The 25298-nt window shown below is 35.6% G+C and overlaps 1 protein-coding gene across 4 annotated transcripts in view; it reads left to right on the plus strand.

Moving 5' to 3' along the window:
• The window catches only part of TLK2 (tousled like kinase 2), a 147597-nt gene that overhangs the window by 88526 nt on the left and 33773 nt on the right, over nucleotides 1-25298 (plus strand). For all 4 annotated transcript variants that reach the window (XM_044003780.1, XM_044003779.1, XM_044003782.1 and 1 more), the window contains one exon: nucleotides 19822-19974. In XM_044003780.1, the coding sequence (XP_043859715.1) occupies nucleotides 19822-19974 (153 nt within the window). The remainder of the gene's footprint in view (nucleotides 1-19821; nucleotides 19975-25298) is intronic.

Raw genomic sequence — 25298 nt, forward strand, 5'->3', positions numbered from 1 at the left:
TTTGTATAATTTTTTTTCCTTTTCTCTTTTTCACAGTTACTATTGTTAACTGTTTGCCTCCATCCTATTCCCTTCCCCATGATATTTACTCTATTATGTGTCTTTTATGACCCTATCTTTCCTCAAAATGAATTTTCTTCTGGCTGCCCCCTCCCCCAATCTGCTCTGCCTTCTTTTACCACTCTCTCTTTATCCCCTTCCCCTCCTACTTTCCTGCAGGGTTGGATAGATTACTCCACCCAATTGAGCCAATTCTGATGAGCATAAGGCTCATTCACTTCCCAGTTTAGATAGATTACTCCACTCAGTTGGATGTGTATGTTAATCCCTCCTTGAGCCAACTCTGATGAGATTAAGGTTTTTGGAACTATTCTGATGAGTATAAGGTTCATTTACTGCCCTGCTCCTCTCCCATCTCTCCCCTACTCCATAAGCCCTTTCCTCTTTCTTTCATATGGGATTTCACCCCATTCTACCCCTCCCCTTCCCCCTCCCCTAGTGCATTCCTCTCACCCCTCAATTTTACCCTAAAGATGCCATCATGGGGCAGCTAGGTGGCACAGTGGATAAAGCACCCACCCTGGACCCAGGAGGACCTGAGCCCCAAACCGACCTCAGACACAAGACACTCATCCACTACATGACCCCAGGCATGTCACCCAACTCCAACCACGCTACAAAAAATAAATACTTTACAGATAATCAATTCCAACTTGTGCCCTCTGTCTAAATTTATTTATTGTCATCTGTCCTAATACTGAGAAAGTTCTTATGAGTTAGACGTATCATTTTCCCATGTAGGAATGTAAACAATTAAACCTTTTAACATCTCTCTTAATTTCTTTTTCCTATTTACCTTTTTATGCTTCTCTATAGTCTTGTATTTGAAGGTCATACTTTCTATTCAGTTCAGGTGTTTTCATCACAGATACCTGAAAGTCCTCTTTTTCATTGAAGTGTCCCATTCTCTCCCCCCCCCCCCCGAAAGATTATACTCAGTTTTTCTGGATAGGTGATTCTTGGTTGTAATCCCAATTCCTTTGCCCTCTAGAATATCATATTTCATGCCCTCTGATCTTTTAATATAGAAGCTGCTAGACCTTGTGCTATCCTGACTGTGGCTCCTCAATACTTGGGATTCTTTCTTTTTGTCAGCTTGCAATATTTTCTCCTTGACCTGGGAGCTCTAGAATTTGACTATAATATTCCTGGGAGTTTTCATTTTGGGATCTCTTTTAGGAGGTGATCGTTGGATTCTTTCAATTTCTATTTTACCTTCTGCTTCTAGGATATCAGGGAAATTTTCCCTGAGAATTTCCTGGAAGATGATGTCTACATTCTTTCCTTGATCATGGTTTTCATGTAGACCAATAATTTTAAAATTATCTCTCCTGGATCTATTTTCCAGGTCAGCTGTTTTTCCAAGGAGATATTTCACATTTCCCTCTATTTTATTCATTTGGATTTGTTTTATTGTGTCTTGATTTCTCATAAAGTCATTAACTTATATTGCTCAATCCTATTTTTTTTTCCTTCTTTTTTCCTTTTTTTTTCAGGTCATTGAGGGTTAAGTGACTTGCCCAGGGTCACACACCTAGTTAAGTGTCAAGTGTCAAGTGTCTGGGGTCGGATTTGAACTCAGGTCCTCCTGACTCCAGAGCTGGTGCTTTATACACTGTGCCACCTAGCTGCCCCTCAATCCTAATTTTTAAGCAATGATTTTCTTCAGAGAGCTTTGGTACCTCCTTTTCCATTTGGCCAATTTGGCTTTTCAAGTTGTTGACTTCTTTTTTCATGACCCTCCTGCATCACTCATTTCTCTTTCCATTTTTTCCTCTACCTCTCTTACTTTATCTTCAAAGTTCTTTTTTAGTACCTCTGTGGCCTGAGTGAGACCAATTCATATTTTTCTTGGAAGCTTTGGATGTAGGAGCTCTGATGTTGCTATCCTCTTCTGAGGGTGTACCTCAATCTTCCTTGTCACTAAAGAAATTTTCTATGGTCCTTACCTTTCTCTGTCTGCTCTCTTGACAGTCTTTTACTTGACTTTTAACTCCTTAAAGTGGGGCACTGTTTCCAGGCTGCACTGTCCCATGATTTAAGGAGGGGCAGGTTTTTCATTCACCTGACCTGTTTCCTGGTTCGTAGATAACCCCAGGCCAACTTGCTAATTAACCAGAAAGCAAAACATTGTGTGCTGTCATTGTTAGCTCCAACAACCCTGCACCCCTCTCCCACCTGGGCCACTGCTACTCAAGTCTACTTCCTGGTTCCCAGTAGGGGTGAAAAACCCAATATCCACCTCAGTACCAGCAGAGACCCCTGTAGCCCTCCCCCCCTTCCCCAGTCATCTGCTCAGCCCTCTCACCAGACTGTGAGCTTAGTTCCAGACGACATTGGTGCTGCAGCTGATTCAGAGGCTCTGGGGGTCTCTGTCTTTGGTGAGGCCTGCCTGGCACTGGATTTGTGTCTGTGTGACTATGGGGTTTGGGCTCCACTCCTGCCTCGGCACAGCAGCCCCCTCCTGCCGACATTCTGAGCTGTCTTTGGCTGGAAAATGATCTCAGTCTATTCTTTTGTGGGTTTTGTTGCTCTGAGAATTGTCCTATGGCATTATTTGGAAATTTTTTGGAGTGATCGTTTCATGAGTTCAGAGAGCTTACTACTACCGTTCCTCCCTGCATCTAGGACTCTTAACCAAGGTCATGTGACCATGGTAAGAGCTATATGACCAAGCATCATCCTACAGAAAGTTAATAAACCTGTTGCTCAGAGCCCCACTGAGTTCCCAAGCCTGTAAAACTCTTTCTGGAAGGACAACAACCAGACTGCCCTTAGTTTGAATGACTTGAAGGTTTGTTGAATATTTGTAGCCCCTTGATTTGTGCCTTGCCTGAGATCCTTGAAAAACATAGCATTCAATACCCTGACAATGAAGAATCTAGACCTCAGTTAATATAAAGCAGGACCATATAACAGCATGGTATTTTCTTCCATATGTGCACAAAGCCTGTCCTTTAACACAAAATCACAACAAAAATCAGTTCCATCCATGTCTGGAATGCCAAGGCACAAACCCAAAAGAAGAGAATAACTCCCAAAACATCTACAAACAGAGCTAATATTAATAAATAATAATAATAATAGCCAGCATTTATATAAGGATTTAAGGTTGGCAAAAAGCTTTAAATTTGCTATCTTATTTGTTCTTCACAACAGCCCTCATTTTAGAGACAGAACTGAGTCTAGAAAAGTTAAGTGACTTGCAGAGTATTATACAGCTAATCTGAATTCGGATCTTCCTGATTCCAAGAATCACAATTTGGCCATAAGGTCAACTAGTATTCCTGGAATAAATGAAGTAAGAATTTTTAAAAAAGAGTTAAAAGTAACAAGCACATGGAAAAAATGCTCAAATCACTGATATTAAGAGAAATACAAATTTAAACAAGTCTAAAGTTCTACCTCACATTCATCAGGAGATGAGAAAAAGGAAATGACAATTGATAGAGGGATTATAATAACATAGCTATACTAATGCATTCTTGGTAGAACTGTGAATTGGTCTTCCTATTCTGCAAAGCAATTTGGAACCATATCCAAAAAGCCATTAAACTTTTCATATTCTCGTATTCAGTTAGTTTCTTAGTTGATCTTCTAGGATTCTCTATGCATACCACCATAGGCAAAGAATTTGCCTATTCTAATTCCTTTAATTTCTTTTTTTCTTTTATTACTATAGCTAACATTTCTAGTACAGTATTGAATATAATAATGGTGATTATGGGAATCCTTGCTTCATCCTTGATCTTATTGAGAAGCCTTCTACCTTATCCCTGTTACAGATAATGCTTGCTGATGATTTTAGATAGATACTACTTATCATTTTAAGGAAAGCTCCATTCATTCCTTTTTGTGTGTGTTTTTAGTAGGAATGAGTATTGCATTTTTTTCAGAAGTTGTTTTTTTGCATCTATAATGATAATTATGGTTTTTTGTTTTGTTATTGACATGGCTAATTATGCTGATAGTTTGCCTAATGTTGAACCAGCCTGGCATTCCTAGCATAAGTCCTACCTGGTCGCAGTATGTGATCTTTGTGGTATATTGCTGTAATTTCCTTGTTAGTATTTTATTTGAAATTTTTGTATCAATATTCATTAGGGAAATTGGTCTATGGCTTTCTTTGTTTTTGCTTTTACTGGTTTAGGTATCAGCATCATATTTGTGTCAAAAGGAATTTGGTAGAACTCCTTTGTTTATTTTTCCTTATAGACTTTATATAGTATTGGACTTAATTGTTCTTTAAATGTTTGGTAGAATTCACATGTGAATCCATCTGGTTCTAGAAACTCATTGATGACTAGTTCAGTTTCTTTCTGTTGTTGTTGGGTTTTTTTGTGGGGCAATGGGGGTTAAGTGACCTGCCCAGGGTCACACAGCTAGTAAGTGTCAAGTGTCTGAGGACAGATCTGAATCTAGGGCCGGTGCTTTATCCACTGTGCCACCTAGCTGCCCCCTCAATTTCTTTTTCTAAGATAGGGTCATTTAAGTATTTTATTTCCTTTTCTCTTAATCTGGGCAATTTATTTTTTTGTAAAGATTCATTCATTTCACTTATATTGTTAGATTTATTGATATATAACTGGGCAAAATGGCTCCTAATAATTGTTTTAATTTTCTCTTTATTGGTGGGAAATTCACCTTTTTCATTTTTGATACTGGTAATTTGCTTTTCTTTTCTATTTTTAAGGAGATTAACCAATGATTTATCTATTTTATTATTGTTTTTCATAGTCAGCTCCTGGTTTTATTTATTAGTTTAATGGTTTTCTTTCAATTTTATTAATCACTCCCTTGGTTTTTCAGGATTTTAAATTTGGTGTTTAATTGGGTATTTTTACTTTGTTCTTGTTCTAGTTTTTTTTTTTTTTTTAGTTGCATGCCCAGTGTATTGATCTGCTCTTTGTCTATTTTACTGATTGGACGTGTTAAGTACTTTTAAATACCTCTTGGGCTGCATCCCATAAATATAGCTATTTTGTCCCTTTTTTGGCATTCTCTTTAATGAAACTATTGTTTCTATGATTTGTTTTTTGATCCAGTCATTTTTTAGGATTATATTACTTAATTTCCAATTACATTTTATTCTGTTCCCATGGCCCTTTATTGAATGTAATTTTTATTGCTTTATAATATGAAGAAGATGCATTTAGTATTTGTTTTTCTTTATTTGGTTATGAGGTTTTTATGCCCATGTATTGCATGGTCAATTTTTGTATAGGTGCTGTATATCGCTGAGAATATGGTATATACTTTTTCTGTTCATATTCAGTTTTCTCCTGAGGTTTAGTATATGTAACTTTCCTAAAATTCCATTAATCTCCTTAACATCTTTCCTGTTCTGTTTTTGTTGTTGTTGTTAGATTTATCTAGCTCTCAGAAGAGAAAGTTGCTGTTCTCCATTAGTACAGTATTTGTTTCCACCTGCAACTCATTTACCTTATCCTTTAAGAATTTGGATTTCTATACCATTTGGTGCATATGTGTTTAGTATTGATGTTACTTCCTTGTCTATGGTAACTTTTAGTAAATGTAATTTCTCTGCTTTTCTCTTTTCATTAGATCTATTTTTGCTTTTTTTTCTGCCTGGGATCATGATTGCTACCCCTGCTTTTTTTACTTCAGCTTTAGCATAATAGATTCTGCTCCAGCTCTTTACCTTTATTCTGTGTCTCTCTGCTTCAAGTGTGTTTCTTGTAAACAGTATACTGTTAGATTATGTTTTCTAATTCATTCTCCTATCTGTTTCCATTTATGGGTGAGTTCATCCTATTCACATTTCATAATTATGATTACTAACTATGTATTTCTCTCCATCCTATTCCCCTGCCTCCTTCACTCTGTCCTTTTGCCTAGCACTTCCCCCAATCAGCCTTTCCTTTTGTCAGCTTTTCCTCCTTTATGTTATTCCCCATCCCTCTTATTTTCCTGTAGGGCAAGATAGATTTCTATACTCAACTAAATATATATGTTATTAATTTTTTGAACAAATTATGATGAGAGTGGGATTCCAGCGTCCCCCCCCACAACTTCTCCATTGTAAAAACTCTTCATTTCCTACCTCTTTTATGTGAGATAAATTTATGCTATTCTACCTCGTTATTCTATTCTCCTAGTACATCCCTCTTCCTGACCCCTTAATTAAAAAAAAAAAAGTCATCCCATCATAGCAGAGAAACTCACTGAAAAGCTTTTCCTTAGTTAATTCTTTTCTTTCACATATTAACTACATTGATTTTGTGCAGAAACTTTCTGTTTAATGTGACAAAAATTGTCCTTTTAAAAATTTTGTTCGGTCAAGACATCTTCTCCCTCTCTCCATAGTTCTGAAAGATATTTCCTTCCTTGTCCTTTGATTAGTTTATGATATAATTTTAAAAATTTTTTTTAAAGTTGGAAGTACAGTTGGAGCTTTTAGTGGTATTATACTATTTTGAATTGTCCTAGCAGTTTTTGTCATCTAGTAAGTCCTTATCCCAGTGGCTAGTGTCTTTCAGTTTATCGAGCACATTGCTATTATATTTGCTTACCTTGGGATCTTGTGTACCTAATTTGTTATATTTTTCCAGTTTTTAAATGTATAGCAAATAATTTTACTGATTACTGTTTTTGAGATCTAGCACTAGTACCATTACTATTTCTACTGGCACGTCCCCACTATTTTTGTGTTTTCCCTTGAGATTCTTGATCTTCTTACTCCAGATGAATTTTGTTGTTTTTTACTTGGACAAAATCATCTTTCAGTAAATTGCTCTGATACTGATCTCTAAATTAATTTAAATAGTATTACATGTTTAATTTTATTGTCTTGAACAAATCACGGCCAATTAATTTTTCACCAATTATTTTTCTTCCTTTATTATGTAAAGAGAGTTCTGTAGTTGTAGTCACATAATTCTTGTGAATATCTTAGTAGCTATTCTCCAGATATGGTATGCTTTCTATAGTTATTTTTGGTGTAATTTCTATTTCTAAGTGCTTACTTTTGTTGCTAATATGTAGAAAGTTAATTGATTTATTGGGCTTGTTTTAATACTTGCTCCTTTGTTAAGAGTTTCAAGTTAATTTTTTAGTTTACATTCTAGGAGTTTCTAAGTTTCATGGTTTCGTCTTGCCATTTGCAGAAAAATGATGATAAAATTCCTTCAATTTCTTGTCTTTTATCTAGTAGTGATAATAGACATTGTGCTTTACCCGTGACCAAATTTGAAAGGCTTCTAGAGTTTATTCAAAACAGATAATGCTGGGGCAGCTAGTCAGTGCAGTGGATAAGGCACCGGCCCTGGATTCAGGAGGACCTGAGTTCAAATCCGGCCTCAGACACTTGACACTTACTAGCTGTGTGATCCTGGGCAAGTCACTTAACCCCAATCGCCTCACCAAAAAACCCCCCCAAAACAAACAAAAAAACCTAAAACAGATAATGTTCATTCTTAATGTTATATATTGCAGATGATTTGATGAATGAATCCATTTATTCCTATATTCCTTGGTTATTGTTTTTTATTTTTAATATAAGATAGTTTTGTACTTTCTCAAGCTATATCTATTGAAGCAATCATATAACTTTAAAATGTTTCTGTTATTGATATATAGTATATTTTGTTTATACTTTTCCTTATGTTGAATGAACTCTACACTCATGGTATAAATTCAACCTGGCCATCTCTTAATATCTTGCAATAGCTTTTTCCCTAGTATTTAGTATTTTGACATCAATATTCATGGGAAAATAATAATGTAATTTTCTCTACAATTTTCCTTTTTTTAAAAAAAATTTATCTTTTCCTGGTATAGGTATCTCTTCCTGGCTTAGATATTGGGAACATGTTTATGTCAGAAGGATTGTTGTAGGATGCTATCTTTTCATGTTCTTCCAGACAATTTCCTTAAAATTGGAGTCAATTGTGCTTTTAATATATGATTCTTGGTTTCTCCTTTACCTCTAGAAAATCATTTATAGCTTGCTAAAGATATTTTTATGAGATTAGATTATTTTAATTCTCTTCATTTAACATGTTTTTAAGTATTTGTCTACTACATTTATATTTTCAGTTTTTATGGCATGAAATTGTGTGAAATACTTCTAATGGTTTTTTAAAAAATTACATCTTATCTGTTACGGTTTTTTTTTGTTGTTGTTAATTTGGTTTCCTTTCTTTTGAAAAATATATCATCTAATAGTTCTATCAGCTTAGGTTTTTTTCAAATAACCAGTTCCCAGTTTTATTTATCAGTTGAGATTAATTTAAAATTTTTTTCATCTCCTTTGATTTTCAAAAACTTTATTTTTGTATATAGGGTTTGGCAATTGAGTTTTGTTGTTGTGTTCTGTTTTTTTGTTTCTTTTGGGGTTTTCTACTTTTAAAAGTTGTACACACAGATAAACATTTTCCCCTATTTGCTTTGACTGAATCTCAAAGTTTTGGCACATAGTATTAGTGTTGTCATTTTCTATAATGAAGTTATCTGATGTGTCTCTGATTTTTTTTCTTTGACTCACTAGTTCTTTAGGAGTTAATTATTTAACGTCAAATTAATTTTTAATGTTTTATTCAGTGGTCCTTTATTGAATGGAATTTATGACATTTAAGGATGTATTTAATACTTTCTCCTTTGTTCATTAGGCTTTTACTACTCTAGTATATAGCCAGTATTTATAAAGAGGCTTTGTATAGATGATAAACATGTATAGTCCTTTCTATTCCTATTCATTAATTATTATTGATCTATCATTTACAAGGTTTTGTAAAAATATTTGTGGTCCCTCCCTCCCTTGCTTCTTTCCTCCCTCCCTCCATCCCAGCTTTCCTCCCTTTCTTCCTCTCTTCCTTCCTTCCTTGCTGTCTTCTTCGCTTCCTCCTGCCCTCCTTCCTTCCCTCCTCTCCCTCCTTTCCCTTCCCTCCCTCCTTTCTTTCTTTCCTTCCTCCTTTCCCTTTCTCCCTTCCTCTCTTAAAAAGATTTGTCTTAGAGGGGCAGCTAGGTGGCACAGTGGATAAAACACTGGCCCTGGATTCAGAAGGACCTGAGTTCAAATCCCACCTCAGATACTTGACACTAGCTGTGTGACCCTGGGCAAGTCACTTAACCCTCATTGCCCCACAAAACAAAACAAAAAGATTTGTCTTGGTCTGAAAAGGATACAATATGGTCCCCAACAAGTATAATTTTACCCTATTTCTCCCCGCAATTCAATTAGTTTTTCTTCTTAAGTACTTAGATGTATGTCCTGTAGCAAAAAATAACAGGGGTAGTGGGCATCCATTATTCTCCTGGGAAAACTTCTAGTGTATCCTCATGTCATACAATGCTATGCAATTTGGTACATGCATATTAAATATTGATATTTATTATTCATGGATACTTTGAGCAAAATGTAACTTTCTTGTTTTTATCTTTTGGCCATGTCACTTTTTTACAATTGCCTGTACTCATATTTTTGTATTTCTCTGCTTTTTCTGTATTTGCTTGAGTCATAATAAATTCTGCTCAAATTCTTCATTTTAATTCAGTGTAAATCTTTATTTTTTAAGAGCTTTTTTCCCCTCTAAACAATATATTGTTGGATTCTTCTTTCTAACCTATTCTACCCTCCTATTTCATGAGTGAATTCATCTCATTCATATTTATAGCTAAGATTGATAATTGTGTTTTCTCTGCCATTTGTTGTTGTTCAGTTGTTTCAGTTGTGTCTGGCTCTTTGTGACCACATTTGCAGTTTTCTTGGCAAAGATACTGGAGTGGTATGCCATTTCCTTCTCCAGCTCATTTGACAGATGAGGAAACTGAGGCAAATAGGATTAAGTGACTTGCCCATGTTCACACAGCTAATATGTGTCTGAGGCCAGATTTGAACTCATGAAGGTGAGTCTTCCTAATTCCAGGCCCAGTGCTCTATCCACTACACCATCCAGCTACCTGTATAGACATTGAGACCTTTAAAAATATCATTAAAAATATCTATTTAATGGGGCAGCCAGGTGGTGCAGTGGATGAAGCACCAGCTCTGAATTCAGGAGGACCTGAGTTCAAATCCAGCCTCAGACACTTGACACTAGATGTGTGACCCTGGGCAAGTCATTTAATCCTCATTGCCCAGCCCTCCCCCCCCAAATCTTATTTAAAAGCAAAAGCTAGTATTATATGCAGTGGTTATACACTTGAATGTTTTCCAGTAAATTTAATAGCAAAGCAAGACTCCACGCTTCTTGTTATTATTCAATATAGTTCCAGAGATACAATAAAATGAAATAAAGAAATTAAAAGTATAAGGTAAAAATGAGATGAAATCATCACTATTTGCTGATTACATGATAATTTATTTAGAAAGTCCTAGGGAATCAGTAAAGATTTCCTAAATCTTTGCTGATTAGCTCTTGTTCTTGTAGGTATTGCTGTAGTCCTTATTCCTAAGTAATTCTTTTCTCTAAAGCTGTATTTGAATTTTCCTCGTTTTAGTCTAGCATTTTCTTCTATCTAGTCATGTCTACAGTATGTTTCTGGATAAGGACTAAATGCTTGGGTCACACTCTCCTCCTCCTCATACTTTTGAATGGTGTAGAGTGACCCTTCTTGGTCCTGTAAGGAGTCTTGGTTGTGGGCTCAGTTTCCTTGTAGCTCCACTTAGGCTTTGTCTTTAGCTCCTTCTTGGTTTCCTTCCCTTACACAATCCCAAATGTAGAGTTAACTATTTCTTTCTTAAACCCTGACAAGCTCCAGTCAGATTTTGTCATTGGTGCTGGTAGTAAGTCTACTAGAGATAGTAGTTTCAGTAAAGTTGTAGAGTACAAAATAAACCCACATACATCAATAACATTTTTATATAATAAAAAGCAACTTTTAAAATGCAGTAATAAAAAAGGGAAATATCATTCAGAATGACCACAAAATGCATCAACTCTTTGGACATGAGTCTACCAAAGCACAGAAAATAGCTTTATAGATTCAATTATAAAATGCCCTTTAGAAGCAAGAAGGAACAACTTGAATAGTTGGAGAAACATTCAGTGCTCATTGTTGGGCCATGCCAATATAATAAAAATGAAAAAACTACCAAAGGTAATTTATAATTTTAATCTTCATAGTTTCTTAAAATGCAGTAATTACATTCATTACTGCAGTTTATTTAACCATTCCCTATTTTATGAGCATTTACTTTTTTTATAGTCTATTACCACAAAAATATGGGTATACCTTTTTTGATGTCTGTGAAGCCCTCTTGTCAGTGATCTCCTTGAGCTATATGCATAGCCATAGAATCTCTGGTTTAAAAGCTATGTATATTTTAATTACTTTGTATGTCTCCTCCCTTAGTGCTGTTGTTTGAAACAGTTCCAGAAATGCTAGCTAAAGGAAAAGGTAAGACAAGGATATTAAGGATTTAAAGGTAGCCATAGTGGATATAAAACTATCCCTGTTTGCTGGTGACATTATGATTTATTTACAGAATCCTAAGGAATCAACAAAAGAGCAAATTAAGACCATAGCTTTGACAGAGTTGCCCTCAAAACAAATCCTTAAAAATCAATAGTATCTATATAATAAAAGAAAAATCCAAGAGGCAACAATTGGAAGGCAGATCCCATTAAAAGTTACTACAAAATGCATAAATTATTTGGGATTCCAACAATCAAAGTATATGCAATACTTGTATAAATTAAATTATAAAATGTTCTGTAAGGAAATAAGAACAACTTAAATAGTTAGAGAAATAGCCAATGTTTACTGTTGGTCTGTGCCAATATAATAAAAAAAGTACAAAATTAATTTACAGTTTCAAAGCTATACCAAGCTACCAAAAATATTTTATAGAGCTAGATACAATAATAAAATTTATTTGGAGGAAAATAAAATCTATAATGTCAAAGAGAGACAATGAAAAAGGATAGGAATGAGAAGGGAATACCATTTTTAGATTTAAAACTGTACTATAACTCAGTAATCATCAAAACCATTTGGTACTGGTTTGGCAGACTCGTCAGGGGATAATCCACACTAATGAACTCAGCTTGCAAACATAAATGACTTAGGAAATAACTCCCTTCATTCATTCATTCATTCATTTTGGTGGGGCAATGGGGGTTAAGTGACTTGCTCAGGGGTCACACGGCTAGTAAGTGTCAAGTGTCTGAGGCCAGATTTGAACTCAAGCCATTCTGTATCCAGGGCCGGTGCTTTATCCACTGTGCCACCTAGCTGCCCCTACACCCTTTATTTTTTATTTTATTTTTTTTGGTGAGGCAATTGGGGTTAAGTGACTTGCCCAGGGTCACACAGCTAGTAAGTGTTAAGTGTCTGAGGCAGGATTTGAACTCGGGTACTCCTGACTCCAGGGCCAGTGCTCTATCCACTGCACCACCTAGCTGCCCCCCCCCCTTTTTTTTTTTTTAGTGAGGCAATTGGGGTTAAGTGACTTGCCCAGGGTCACATAGCTAGTAAGTGTTAAGTGTCTGAGGCTGGATTTGAACTCAGGTACTCCCGACTCCAAGGCCAGTGCTCTATCCACTGTGCCACCTAGCTTCCTCTATACCCTTTATTTTTGATGAGAATAGCTGGGAAAACTGGCAAACAGACACCATCAGCATCATTGCCAACATCTGGTTTGGGTTTGTTGGGGATTTAGGAAAGGTTAGAGTTAACTCTAGGTTTGGGATTGTGTAAGAGAAGGAAACAGAGAAAGAACTAAGGAGAAAGCCTAATTGGAGCTACAAGAAACTGAGGCTATATTCAAGAATTCTGTGGGAGGTGAGAGTGACCTGGTTTTAGCCACTGCTTACAGGACCAAGCAGGGTCACTCTAATACCATTCAAAAGTATGAGAAGGAGAGTCTCACCAAAGCATATAATCCATATCCAGAAACAGATTGGAGCTATGACTAGACAGAACAAAGTCCCAAACCCATTGAGGAAATCTCATGGTCTGACTCGCCTAAAAGCTAAATCCAGAATAAGGGGAAAGTCCAAAAAGAAATAAGGAAAAAAGAATTACTTGGGCACAAGTACTACAGCATTACCTAGAAGAACAAGAGTGACAAAATGTAATTTTAAATGAAATTAGAGCTAAGGTCAAAAGAGACTGGGAAGGAAAGTTAACAGTTTATATCAGAAGGTGATAAAAGTTCATTGAAGAGGGGCAGCTGGATGGCACAGTGGATGGAGCGCCAGCCCTGGAGTCAGGAGGACCTGAGTTCAGATCCAGCCTCAGACACTTGACACTTGCTAGCTCTGTGACCCTGGGCAAGTCACTTAACCCCAATTGCCTCACCACCTCACCCCCCCCCCAAAAAAAAAGTAACAGATAAGTTAGAAGGAGGGGAGGATTTGGTTAGAAATATAATTAAAATCATGACCAAATTCAGGCTTTGACATTGTACTTCAAGAAGTCATAGTAAAAAACTGTTTAGATAGATCTATTAGAACCAGAGGGCAAAATGAAAATTGAAAGAATCCACTAGTCACTTCTTGGAAGAAACCTCAAAATGGCAACTCCCAGAAACATCTTGGCTAAAATTAGTGCTTCCAGATCAAAGAATTAGCACTACAAGTAGCTAGAAAGAAGAAGAGTAATGCATCATAAAATGAATATCAAAATCACATAAAATTTTGGATCTACCACTATAAAGGAACAGAGAGCTTCAAGTATGATATTATAATAGGCAAACAATAAAAGCTTATAAACAAAAAACAAATTACCCTCCCAAACTGAGTGTAACCTTACTGGGGGTGGGGGAGAACAACTTTAATAAAAAGAGGGCTTTCATGCATCTGTAATGAAAAGACCAGAGCAGTATAGAGATTTTGAAACAGAGAATTCAGGCAAAACTGGAAAGGTAAATACATCTGAATATTGGAGGTGCTTATATTCAAGTAGATAAAAAAGTAGGCCTCTGTTAAATGTCTTTAAGTATTATAAAGGAAGTTCAATGAACAAGAAAGAAAAGGAACTGGGAAAGAAAGCAAGAGGAAGGGGAAGAATTTTATTTTCATGGAGAAACTTGGAGAGAGGGGTTGTGGGAAGAACTGGTACCATGTGAACTTCTTTCATCTGAATTGAACAAACAAAAGTTCAACCGCACAATTTGGCATAGAAATATATTAAAATAAATTGGGAAATAGGTGGTGACATAGGGGAGGGTAAGATTGCTGAGGAATTAGTCATATGGGAAACATACTCTAAGGTCAGAAAACAGACTGAAGAGGAAAAAGAATAAAATCCTGTGATTTCAGGTGAGGTAAGGGAAAGAGAAGGACAGCAGTGAAGAAACAGTTCACTTCAATTATAAATCACTTGTATTAAGCAGAGTCCTCTTTTACCATCTTTTCTATAAAGATGAGAACAGGAAAAAAAGAAAAGTGCAAGAAAAAGTATTGCAGAAAAACACAGTTAACTGTCATAACTGTGAACATGAATTTGATCTGACTCATATATATGGAAGACAATTTAAGAACCTAACAAGAAACACTGGAAATAAAGGGATTCATACATAGTTTAAGAAAACAACTGGAGTAAGCTCTGTTAAACTTCCATTGAACCCTACAGAACAGAGGTCTTAGTTTGCTTCCTGTTCGGGCTTTTTCAGACTCCTTGGCTAGAAATTACCTGAAATTTTTTTTAAAGAAAAGTTAGAAATGATAACTCTTTGATTACTAAATAGGAACAGAAAGGGCATGTATTTTACAGTTGTACATGTAGCATGTTAACAAAAATTTACTACATATTAGGGCATAAAAGCCTCACAAAAATGTGGAAAAGGAGAAATATTCAAAGTATACTTACTGACTGATACAATAAAAGTTTATTTCATAAAGGGAATTTGCAGAAAAATTAAAAATTAATTGTAGACCATACACTTTGTTCCTAAGGAATTGGTGGGCCAAAGAATGAATAGAAACAATAGAATATTTTGTTTAGAAAATGGCAAAAATGAGACGCAGTGTACCAAAACTTTGGATTTAGCTAAAGAATGTAGGGGAAAATATATGTCTCTAAGCATTCTTATCATCTAAAGAGAAAGAAAAAATATTAATAAATTGGGTATACAACTTTTTAAAAAACTGAAAAAGCAACAAAAGATGTAGTAAAGTAGCAAAACTTATAAATCCAATTAAACACTAATAAATCCAATTAAACACTAAATTAGGAATTTTGAAAATCAAAGAGATTAATAAAATTAAAAGCAAAACCCACTAACTGAATAATTGATAAAACTAGAATCTGATTTTAAGATAATAAAACAAAAATTGAATAATCTAATACAGAGAAGAAAACCATTTTTATAGTATCAAAAAAGGAAAATTTGCAGCAATTGAAGACAGAAAACAGTTAATAGTTATTTCACCCAAATATGCCAATAAAATGGATTACTTTGATTAAATGGATGATTGTTTACCAAAATATAAAATACTAGGATTAATAGAACAAAAAGTAGATTACTTTAATAATCTTTTGTCAGAAAAGGACAAGCCATAAATAATGTTGTTCAGTCCTTTCAGTAGTGTCTGACTGTTATATGACCCTATTTGGGGTTTTCTAGGCAAAGGTACTGAAGTGGTTTTCCATTTCCTCCTCTGGCTCATTTTACTGATGAGGAAATGGAAGCAAACAGGATTAAGTGATTTACCTAGGGGGAGTCACACAGCTAATCAGTATTCGAGGCCAGATTTGAACTCTGGAAGATAGGTCTTGCTGGCTCCAGGCTCAGTGCTCTATCCATTGAGCTACCTAACTGCCACTTTTATATAGCACTAGGTTTTCAAGGCATTTACATATGTGGAAAATGAAATGGGTATGTTATTCTCTTTTGAACTCCAAAAGATAAAAAAGCCAGGAATTATACTAACTACAAAGCAATAATTGTTGCAATTGTTTGGTACTTGTAAAAACAGGAAGATAGAACACTGGATCCGCGTCAGTTATATAACATACAGAAGCAAACAAAGCTGAGAACCCTAGCTATTAGGGTATTTGACAAAAAGTGAGAATACTGCAAAGTAGTCTGGTAGAAATATATTTAGACCAACATCCTATATCAAGCTAAATTCCAAATGGATGCTTGACTTAGCAATGTTTAAAGAACATTGGATTATATACAATATTATATAAACTATGGTAAAAAATATAAGTAATTTTCCAAACTCATAATACTGCTACCTCCTTGTTCCTATACGAGACTAATGAAATTTTTTAAAAACACCAAAAAAATTAAACTAGTAATACTAATGGTTATTGAATAAAAAAATTAAAATATTATTAAAGAGATTGCAAGATATGTTAAAAATAGTATGTACTATGATCAAATAGGATTTACAGTAGGCATATAAAATTGATTCGGTCTACAGAAACCAAATGTTATAGCCCCTATGAATAACAAAAACCACAGGGTTCTATTCTTAGATTTTTTTAAAAGAGCTTTTCACAATTTAGTGTTTCTGTTTAAAGATGTTAAAAAGGCATAGGAATAAATGAAATTTTCATTGACATGGTAAATTGTTGCTATCAAATTTCAAAATCCAGTATTACATTTGATGGAGAAAGTCTACATGCATTTTCAATAATAGTGAGGGTAAAAAAACCATATCTTTCATAATCATTATTTGATGTAGTGCTAGAAATACTAGCCGTGTCAAAAAGACAAGAAAAACAAATTGTCAGTATGCATATGTGCATTGAGGGAAAAAGAAAAAAATGTTTCTTGCAGATAAGATGATGCTCAATTCAATGAATCCTTAAGTCAACTACAATTAATTGAAAAAGCTAATAATTTTAGCACTATTGCAGTAGGTAAAATAACCTGCAGATATCATTCTTTTTGTATGTTACCATCAAAACTCGGCAGGAAGAGAATTAGAAATTACATTCAAAATATCTGATGTATAAAATACTAGGTTGTCTCCATAACAAGATATATCCAGGTACTCCTCTATGAGCACAACTACAAAACATTCTTTATTAAAGACAGAACTCAGTAATTAGAGAAATGTTAATTATTTATTGTTAAGCTTTGCCAATAAAATGTGAAATAACAACTTAAATTTATTTACTTAGTGTCATACCATTCAGACCACCAAAAGATTACTTCTTAAAGCTAGAAAAGAAATAACAAAATTTATCTGAAAGCAGGTAATGAAGGGAAAAAAAAAGGAAGCACAAGGACCTAGAATACCAAATCACAAATTATACTACAAGGCAATAGCCATTGCAGTTATTTGGTACTTGTAAAAACATGGAGATAGAGCAGGGGGACATGTCAGTCATATAAGATAAAGAAGCCAACCAAGCTCAGAGAACCCTAGCTATTAGGGTAAGAACTCACTATTTTACAAAAAATGAGATTGCTAGAAAGTAGTCTGGTAGAAATATATTTAGACCAATATCCTATACCAAGATAAACTCCACATTGATGCATGACTTAGATATAAAAAGAGCATATTATAATTTAAGAGGAGAAATGAATAGAATACTACATTTACTGTGGGAGGTAGTGAGAATGTGCCCCATGGGAGAAATCTCCTTATGTCCCTGATTTTGTGGTTCAATTCTACCTCGTGTTCTCGTAATAATTTTCATTCCCTTTTGTCTTGGAATCTCCTCTCTGGTTTCATGCCCTCTTACCCCTCTGGATGCTGGTTGCCCCTGGTAATTCTGATTTATTATTCTGAAGCAGATTTTTGTCCCTTGCATAACACTCTCTCAGAGAAAATAGTCTATGGGGGCACCAAATCAGATTATTATACTTCATGTAAGGTTCTCATCTCCCATTGCAGAATATATTCTACTCTTTACTTTGGGCTCCAACCTTAATTTTTGGATTGCAACTTTGTCAGGGAGTTCCTTCTGTACTGTTAAATAGGGTGGTCAGACCCTGTTTGGTTCTGTCCTCAGTATAATCTCGGTGCCATGGTTCCTGCTGTTCTAAATATAATGGCTAAAACTAAGCCCTACCCTCTATATCTTGAATATTCCTAACTAGAGAATTGACTCTGTCCATTGCTATGGTCCAAAAAGGTTCCAACCATAGGTAATCAGTTGAATTAGTAGCAAGCATTCTGCAAGAGTCAAGGTTTTTTGTTAGCTCTGTCTCTTGCTCTTATTTCAACATTGGCTTCCTGGACACTATATTAACCATGTCTCTCCTTCCTGCTAGGGAGGGGGCTTCATTTTGTCTCTGACTCCTGCTTTGTCTCTAGTAGAGGGCTGTAGCTCTTCTCCCCTGCGTTGTCTTCACTCAGAACATCCAAAGGTTTCTTGTGCAATCCTGGAATGAACAGAGATACTTGGTGCCATTTTATTTTGTGATTTGTTTGTTTTTGAAGTGACCGTTCCTTCTGGTACATTTTTAGAACTTTATTGCAATGTTTATGGGAAATCTGGGCTCTTTACAGTCAATCATTCAGTCAATGAACAATTACTTAGTAAGCACCTACTATGTGCCAGACACTGTCTTAAGCAGTGGGAATTCAAAGAAAAGCAAAAACATGGTCTGTGCCCTCAAGGAACTCACATTTTAATAGGGAAGATAGTATGGAAACAACTATATACATGTAAGATAAATTGGAAGTAATCTCAGTGGGGAGACACTTGGGAAGTAATGGAGAAGAGGGACAGCTAGGTGCCGCAGTGGATAGATAGATAGATAGATAGATAGGTGCCTTTATAAAGTTGTGGAAAGACGTATCTTCTCATATCTCTTCTTTGGGGCCAGGCCTGTCTTTTTTTGTTTTGCTGCATTGTTTTGATTGATTGTTTTGTGACGGTTCTGATTTCCCATTTACAGTGTTAGAATTTCTTTATCAGTTAATGTCTTTTTGAAGTTCTGTATTCATTATATGTCCTTTCTTATAGTACAGAAATATTTCAATTACATTCATATAACATAATTTGTTTAGTCATTCTCCAGTTGATGGGCATCTACTTTGCTTCCAGCTCATTGCTACCACAAAAAAGTAATGCCATAAATATCTTGGTGTATATGGGTACTCTCATTATCAATGACATCTTTGGAGTTTAAGCTGAGTGGTAGACTCTCCCGTTAAATAGTATGAGCAAGATTACACCAATGCACACTTTCACCAACAATATATTAGTGGGTCAATCTAACCACAAACCCATCAACATCAACTGTTTCATGTTTTGTTGTCTTTGTCTATTTGTTGAATGTGAGATAAAATCTCAGGATTATTTTGATTTGTGTTTTTCTTTGTTAGTAATTTTGATTTGGACCATTCTTTTACATGAATGTTAATGGCTTCTTTTGAGAACTGTTTGTTTTTATTCTTTAACCATTTAGTATTTTAGGCAATGGTGTTTGTTTAGAATGTATCTCCTGGATTTGACAATAACTTAAAGCAATGAAAAAACAGATTTTTTTTTATCCTATTATGAAGTACTTAGAACCTCATCATTATCTTGCCATTAGGAAGACTTATCTCAAATAATTGGTACATTTTGATAAATATAGCATAGTATGTATGTTTTAAAAGTAGGGTTAATTCCAAAGTTACTCTACTGTAACATGGCTGTCTCTAAATGAGAGTGTTACCTCCTTAAATTGCTAGAGTTAATTTCTTATTCTGGATATCAGATATCAGGTTCCATTTGTTTTTTTAAATGCATTAAATAAGTTTTTATTGTACTCAAACTAAAGTATTTTCTGCTGTAAGTCACTGAAGTTTTTGCTTTTCCCCATAAAATCTAGAAGAAATATGATTTCTGGTTCATAGTTTGTTAGTGAAACTTAAACTTTTTAAATTATATCTCCAGGCAACAGGAAAGGATAAACTCACAGAGGGAAGAGATAGAGAGACAAAGAAAAATGTTAGCAAAACGAAAACCTCCTGCCATGGGACAGACCCCTCCAGCAAACAATGAGCAAAAACAACGCAAAAGCAAGACCAACGGAGCTGAAAATGAAACGTATGTTGAATGTTTGTGAATTGTGAGCTAAAATTGCTACTTTAATTCATACTGTCTTTGGGGAAATTTTATAAATGATGAAACTTCATCATTAGAGCAGTTGAGAATTAGAATAGAAGCTTTCTTTTCTTCTTGAGTGGCTGAACTCATACAAAAAGAGTATTTTTATTAAGAAGGTTGTGTCAAAAGGTAGTAATATGTGCAATCTTATCGGTCATTTTTTATTGTCAGTGACTCGTCAGTCACTTTTATAAATATGCATGGTAACCTTGGAAGGGAAGGTGCTTTGCGGGGATCAGGAAAACAAAAGGGAGCAAGGGACTTGAGTAGAGAGAAATTTGTAGTTTAAAATTGGACTGAATCACTAAAGGGTCAATATTAGGAAGGGAGGAAAGTGTAGCCAAAGCAGATATGATGGCCTGGGTGAGAACCTGACAGGTATAAGGCTTAAAGGTTATAGTGAGCATGAATAACAATATTAAGAGGAGTAAGGGATAGGGAGAGATAGAATAGAAGATTGTCATCAGGGAAAGTTGAGAATTCTTAATCATGGAAGTAGAACACTTGTGCGTGAAAACGGAGACTATCTCTGGGAATAGCTGAAGTAGAATGGTGGATTGGGTCATGGGAAGAATAGATTGAGGAACTGAGAGCTTAGGGTGTTTGAAAACTCTTGATGTCCCCTAATAGGAAGTCAAGAGTTGGGGTGAAGAGGAAGACTGTGACTGTTTTTTCACCACTCTCCTAAGGAAATTCAAAGTAACTGGTGCTACTTTTCTGATATATTCAGGTTGTGTTTTTTGCATTCTAGCTCTAAGCTATGATACTTACATTGTGAGCAATGACAAGTCAGTGCTGTTATGGCATTATTTTTGACTGTCATTTGTGTGCCAACAAATGAGTTCTATCTTGACACAATTCCTGATTTGATTATAAAACAAAAAACCTAATTAATAGTTGTTAGGTTAGGTATTCCCCATCCATCAATAACAAATATAAGCCAATATAACCTTTTGGAGGAAGGAATTTTTATTTTACTCTTTTTTGTTAAGTCCTTTTCCTATGCTTTGTTAGTGCTCCTTTTGTTCTGAGAATGAAAAGTAAAGATCAGTGGTGTTGGTAGTTAATTAATGATGGTGATAACATTTGCTGTTAATCTGTCTTGTCCTTAGGATCACCTATTATAGGTAAAGTATTTTGCTTCTTTACATAGGTGACAGAAACTGGAAGAAAAGTGATCTTTTTTTTGGCTTGTTCGTCTTGAAGTTTCTGCAAGAGAGGTGGACAATGAGTAACCTAGGACTGAAGCTCAGAACTAAATTTGAAGTTAGGGGGATGAATAGGATCTCTAAGGCACAGTAAATGGAGGACTAAGGACTAAACCTTGGAATGCACTTATATTTAGGGGGTCAGGAGAAAGAAATAGAACCATAGAAAGGGCAGCCTGAGAAATGGAAGGACAGTTAGAATAGTGGACATTATTATGTCTTTCCTCTTAATAGGAAACTGATCCAAGAAGGGAAATCGATGTTACTGACCAGTTGTGTTGATGATACCGAGAAGTCAAACAATAGGAAGACATGGGAAATGTCATTGAATGTAATAGTAGAGGTTGTGGTTGGTCTTAAAGTAGAGCGAGCAGTTTAATTGGCTTGCAAGGGGTTTAAACTTAATCCTTTGTCCTCCTTGTTAAATTTGACGTTGTTTATCATCCTCTCCTCTTGGTTGTCCTTTTTTCTCTAAGGTTTTGTTACCCTACTCTTTCCTGATTCTCTTAGCATCTATTTGATTACTTCTTTCCTTTTTGTTGGCTTGTTATCCATATCTTATCCCCTAACTGTGGCTGAACTCCAAGTCTCTAACTTGGGTCTACTTTTCTTTTCTACCTACACACTTTCTCAGACATCTTATTAGCTCCTATATCATTCTTATATATAACTACCAGATTTATATATCCATCCCTAGTCTCTCTAATTCTGCATCATTAACTTCCTGTTGGACATTTCAAATTGGATGTCCCAGAGACATCTCAAATTCAATATGTTCAAAATAAATATCATTATCTTTACCCTCCAATTTCTTCTGCAAAATTTCCCTGTTTCTGTAAAAAGCACCACCATTGACTGAATTCTCTATATATTTGAGGAATGAGTTCTTTATCAGAGGAACTTGCTGTAAAGTTTTTTCATAGTTATGATTATTAACTGTGTATTTCCCTTCATCCTATTTCCCCTTTATCCCATTCTCTCTTTTCTTTCACCCTGTCCATCCTCAAAGTGTTTTACTTCTGTCTTTTACCTACCCCAATTCTCACTTCCTTCTATCATCACTCTTTTGTCTCTTTCCCCTACTATTTTCCTCTAGGGTAAGATGGATTTTTTGGGAGGGTCGGGAGGTGAGTGAGGGTTAAGTGACTTGCCCAAGGTCACACACAGCAAGTAAGTGTCAAATAATGTCAAATAGCTAGTAAGTGTTGGATTTTAACTCAGGTCTACTTGAATCCAGGGTTGGTTGGTGTGGTAAGATGGATTTCTATACCCAACTGAGAGAGTATGTTATTCTCTCTTTGAGCCAATTTCAATGAGAGTAATATTCACTCCCTCCCACCTTCCCTATCTTTCCCTCCACTATAAAAACTCTTTTGCTCTGCTTTTATGTGAATTAATTTACCCCATTCTACCTCTCCCTTTCCCCTTCTCCCATTGCATTTCTCTTTCTCACTCCTTAATTTTAATTTTTAGGTAATCATACCATCATATTCAACTAATACTCATGCCCTCTGTCTATCCATCCTCCTTTTAACTGCCCTAATAATGAGAAAGGTTTTAGGAGTTATAAGTACCATTTTCCCATTTAGGAATGTAAACAGTTTAACCTCATTGAAACCCTTATGATTTCTCTTTACTGTTTATCTTTTTCTGCTTCTCTTGAATCTTGTATTTGAAAGTCAAAATTTCTATTCAGCTCTGCTCTTTTTATCAGGAATGTTCGAAAGTCTTCTATTTCATTGAATATCCATTTTTTTTTTTTCCTCTGAAGGATTACATTGAGTTTGCTGGGTAGGTGATTCTTGGTTGTAATCCTGGAATTTGTCTATAATATTCCTGGGAGTTTAAACATTGTCCAGTTTATGGATACCTTTTCAATTTCCAGTTCCTTGGCAAAAAAAAATGAGCTCTAAAGTACTTTCTTAGAGTTTGTTTTGCTTAAGACTAATACTTCCATTAATCTATTTCATCCCAAATCTCCTTCCTCCCCCCCTTCGCCTTTTCCTCCTATTTCCCTGTTAAATAAAATGTATTTATCTAGTTCTCTGTGAGTGCGTTCTTTTTTCCTTTGACTAGTTAGAGTTATGTTCAGGTGTCTACTGTTTCCCCTACCCGCTCCCCCCTCCTTGTTTGTTTTGTTATCTACTTGTGCACCTTGATAATGTGAGGTAATTTTCCCTAATCTCCTTTCCCCTACTCTTCTCTTTCCATTATTCTCCTAAGATCATCAAGATATAACAAAACTACTCCTGGACCATATCTAATTAGACTTCCTCTTTGACCCCTGATGATAAGTTTCAGAGAGTACACATGTATTTCCTCATATTAGAATGTAAGCAGTTGACAATTGTTCATTCATGCTTTCTTTTTTATGTGTGTCTTCAACTTTAGGGTTTTTATGTATCTCTGGCCTTTTCCTCAGGAATTCTTGGAAGTCCTTTATTTCATTCAATGTCCATTTTCCTCTTTCCTCTTTTATTATGGTGACTGGCTACTAAATTGTTGAGACTTTAGTATTGTGGCCTCTTGGTACTTGAATTTTTTCTTTTTGGCTGCTGGTAGTAATATTTCTTTGAATTGGAAGCTCTGGATTTTGGCTGTGATGTTCCTGGGAGTTTTTGTTTTATCTGGCAGGTTTTTTTTTTTTTTTTTTTTTTTTTTTTGCGGGGCAATGGGAGTTAAGCGACTTGCCCAGGGTCACACAGCTAGTAAATGTTAAGTGTCTGAGGCCGGATTTGAACTCAGGTACTCCTGACTCCAGGGCCGGTGCTCTATCCACTGTGCCACCTAGCTGCCCCTATCTGGCAGTTTTTTTAAAGATTCCATGAAATATTATATCTTAGTTCTTTTTGATCCTGGCATTCAGGTATTCCAATAATTCTTAAATTATGTCTTCCATATCTGTTTTCCAGACCAGTGGTTTTTTGCCTTACATGTTCATTAAAAAAACAAAAAACAAACAAAAAAACCCTCTGATGTTGCTTTAATATTTCTTGTTTCATGGAGTCATTGGCTTCTATTTGGTCATTTCTAATTTTCAGTAAGTTCATTGCTTGGACATGATTTGTACCTCTTGTACCGAGTTGTTGGTTGCTGTTTTATTCTTTCTTTCATGGCTCTTATTTCTTTTATAATTTTTTCTATAAGCACTCCCATTCATAAAACCTTTTTTTAAACTGAAATACTGCATACCCTTTTCTCTACCCCCATTCTTGCTTTATCTTTTCCAGGAATTCTAAATGAACTCATACCCAAGCTGTATTCTGAGGTTTTCTTGTACATGTTTTGGAGTCATTTTCTTCTTTCAAGTGTCTTTTAGCTTTCCTGCTATCATATTTGCTTTTTATGATGAAATTACTTTTCTTTTTTGCTCATTCTTCCAGCCCATTTCCTGACTTTGGACTTGATATTAGGGTTGGACCCTGATGTCTTTTAGAGAGAGTATCTCATTTGGTCCTTATTGCTGCTTTTTTTTGGAGCATTGAGTGTTGTGTTATTCTAGGATCTCCAGAACAGACTGAGGACCTGCAAGTTTTCAGTGCTCCTAGAATGGTCTAATCTAGGGCAAAATCTTAATTCACTCCTTTCCCTCTCCCCAAGCAGGGGTTTGGGTCTGAGCAGTAGTGGAAGGCTGCTGGTCTCATCTCCTCCAACCAACTGGAAAACTTGGTTCAGAGTGACAGAATTGTAGGCTTCCTTTTTGCCTGGTTATTCCCTGGCTATTTCTTTGCAAGCTGAGCTAGATGCTGGAACTGAGACCCTGCTCTTTTCCTGCAGGTATGATCCACTTCATTGCTACTTGCTTCTGAAGTTTCTCCTTTTTTGCTTCATCATCCTGTCCCAGGCCTTTCTATTTGGGCACAGGTCCCCTTTTTAGGCTGCCCTTGATTACCCGGAAGTGGCTAATGGGCAACAGAACTACTAGCTTCATTTCCCACTTCCCTGCACTTTGAATTCTTTTGGACTCTGAACTTCTCCAGGCCCTGGGCTGGTTACCTTTTCTCCCCACTACCACTTCTCAGCTTCCTTTTGTATATTGTCTTTACCCAATTAGAC

This window comes from Dromiciops gliroides, chromosome 4, assembly GCF_019393635.1.
Source record: "Dromiciops gliroides isolate mDroGli1 chromosome 4, mDroGli1.pri, whole genome shotgun sequence".
NCBI classification, from domain to species: domain Eukaryota; kingdom Metazoa; phylum Chordata; class Mammalia; order Microbiotheria; family Microbiotheriidae; genus Dromiciops; species Dromiciops gliroides.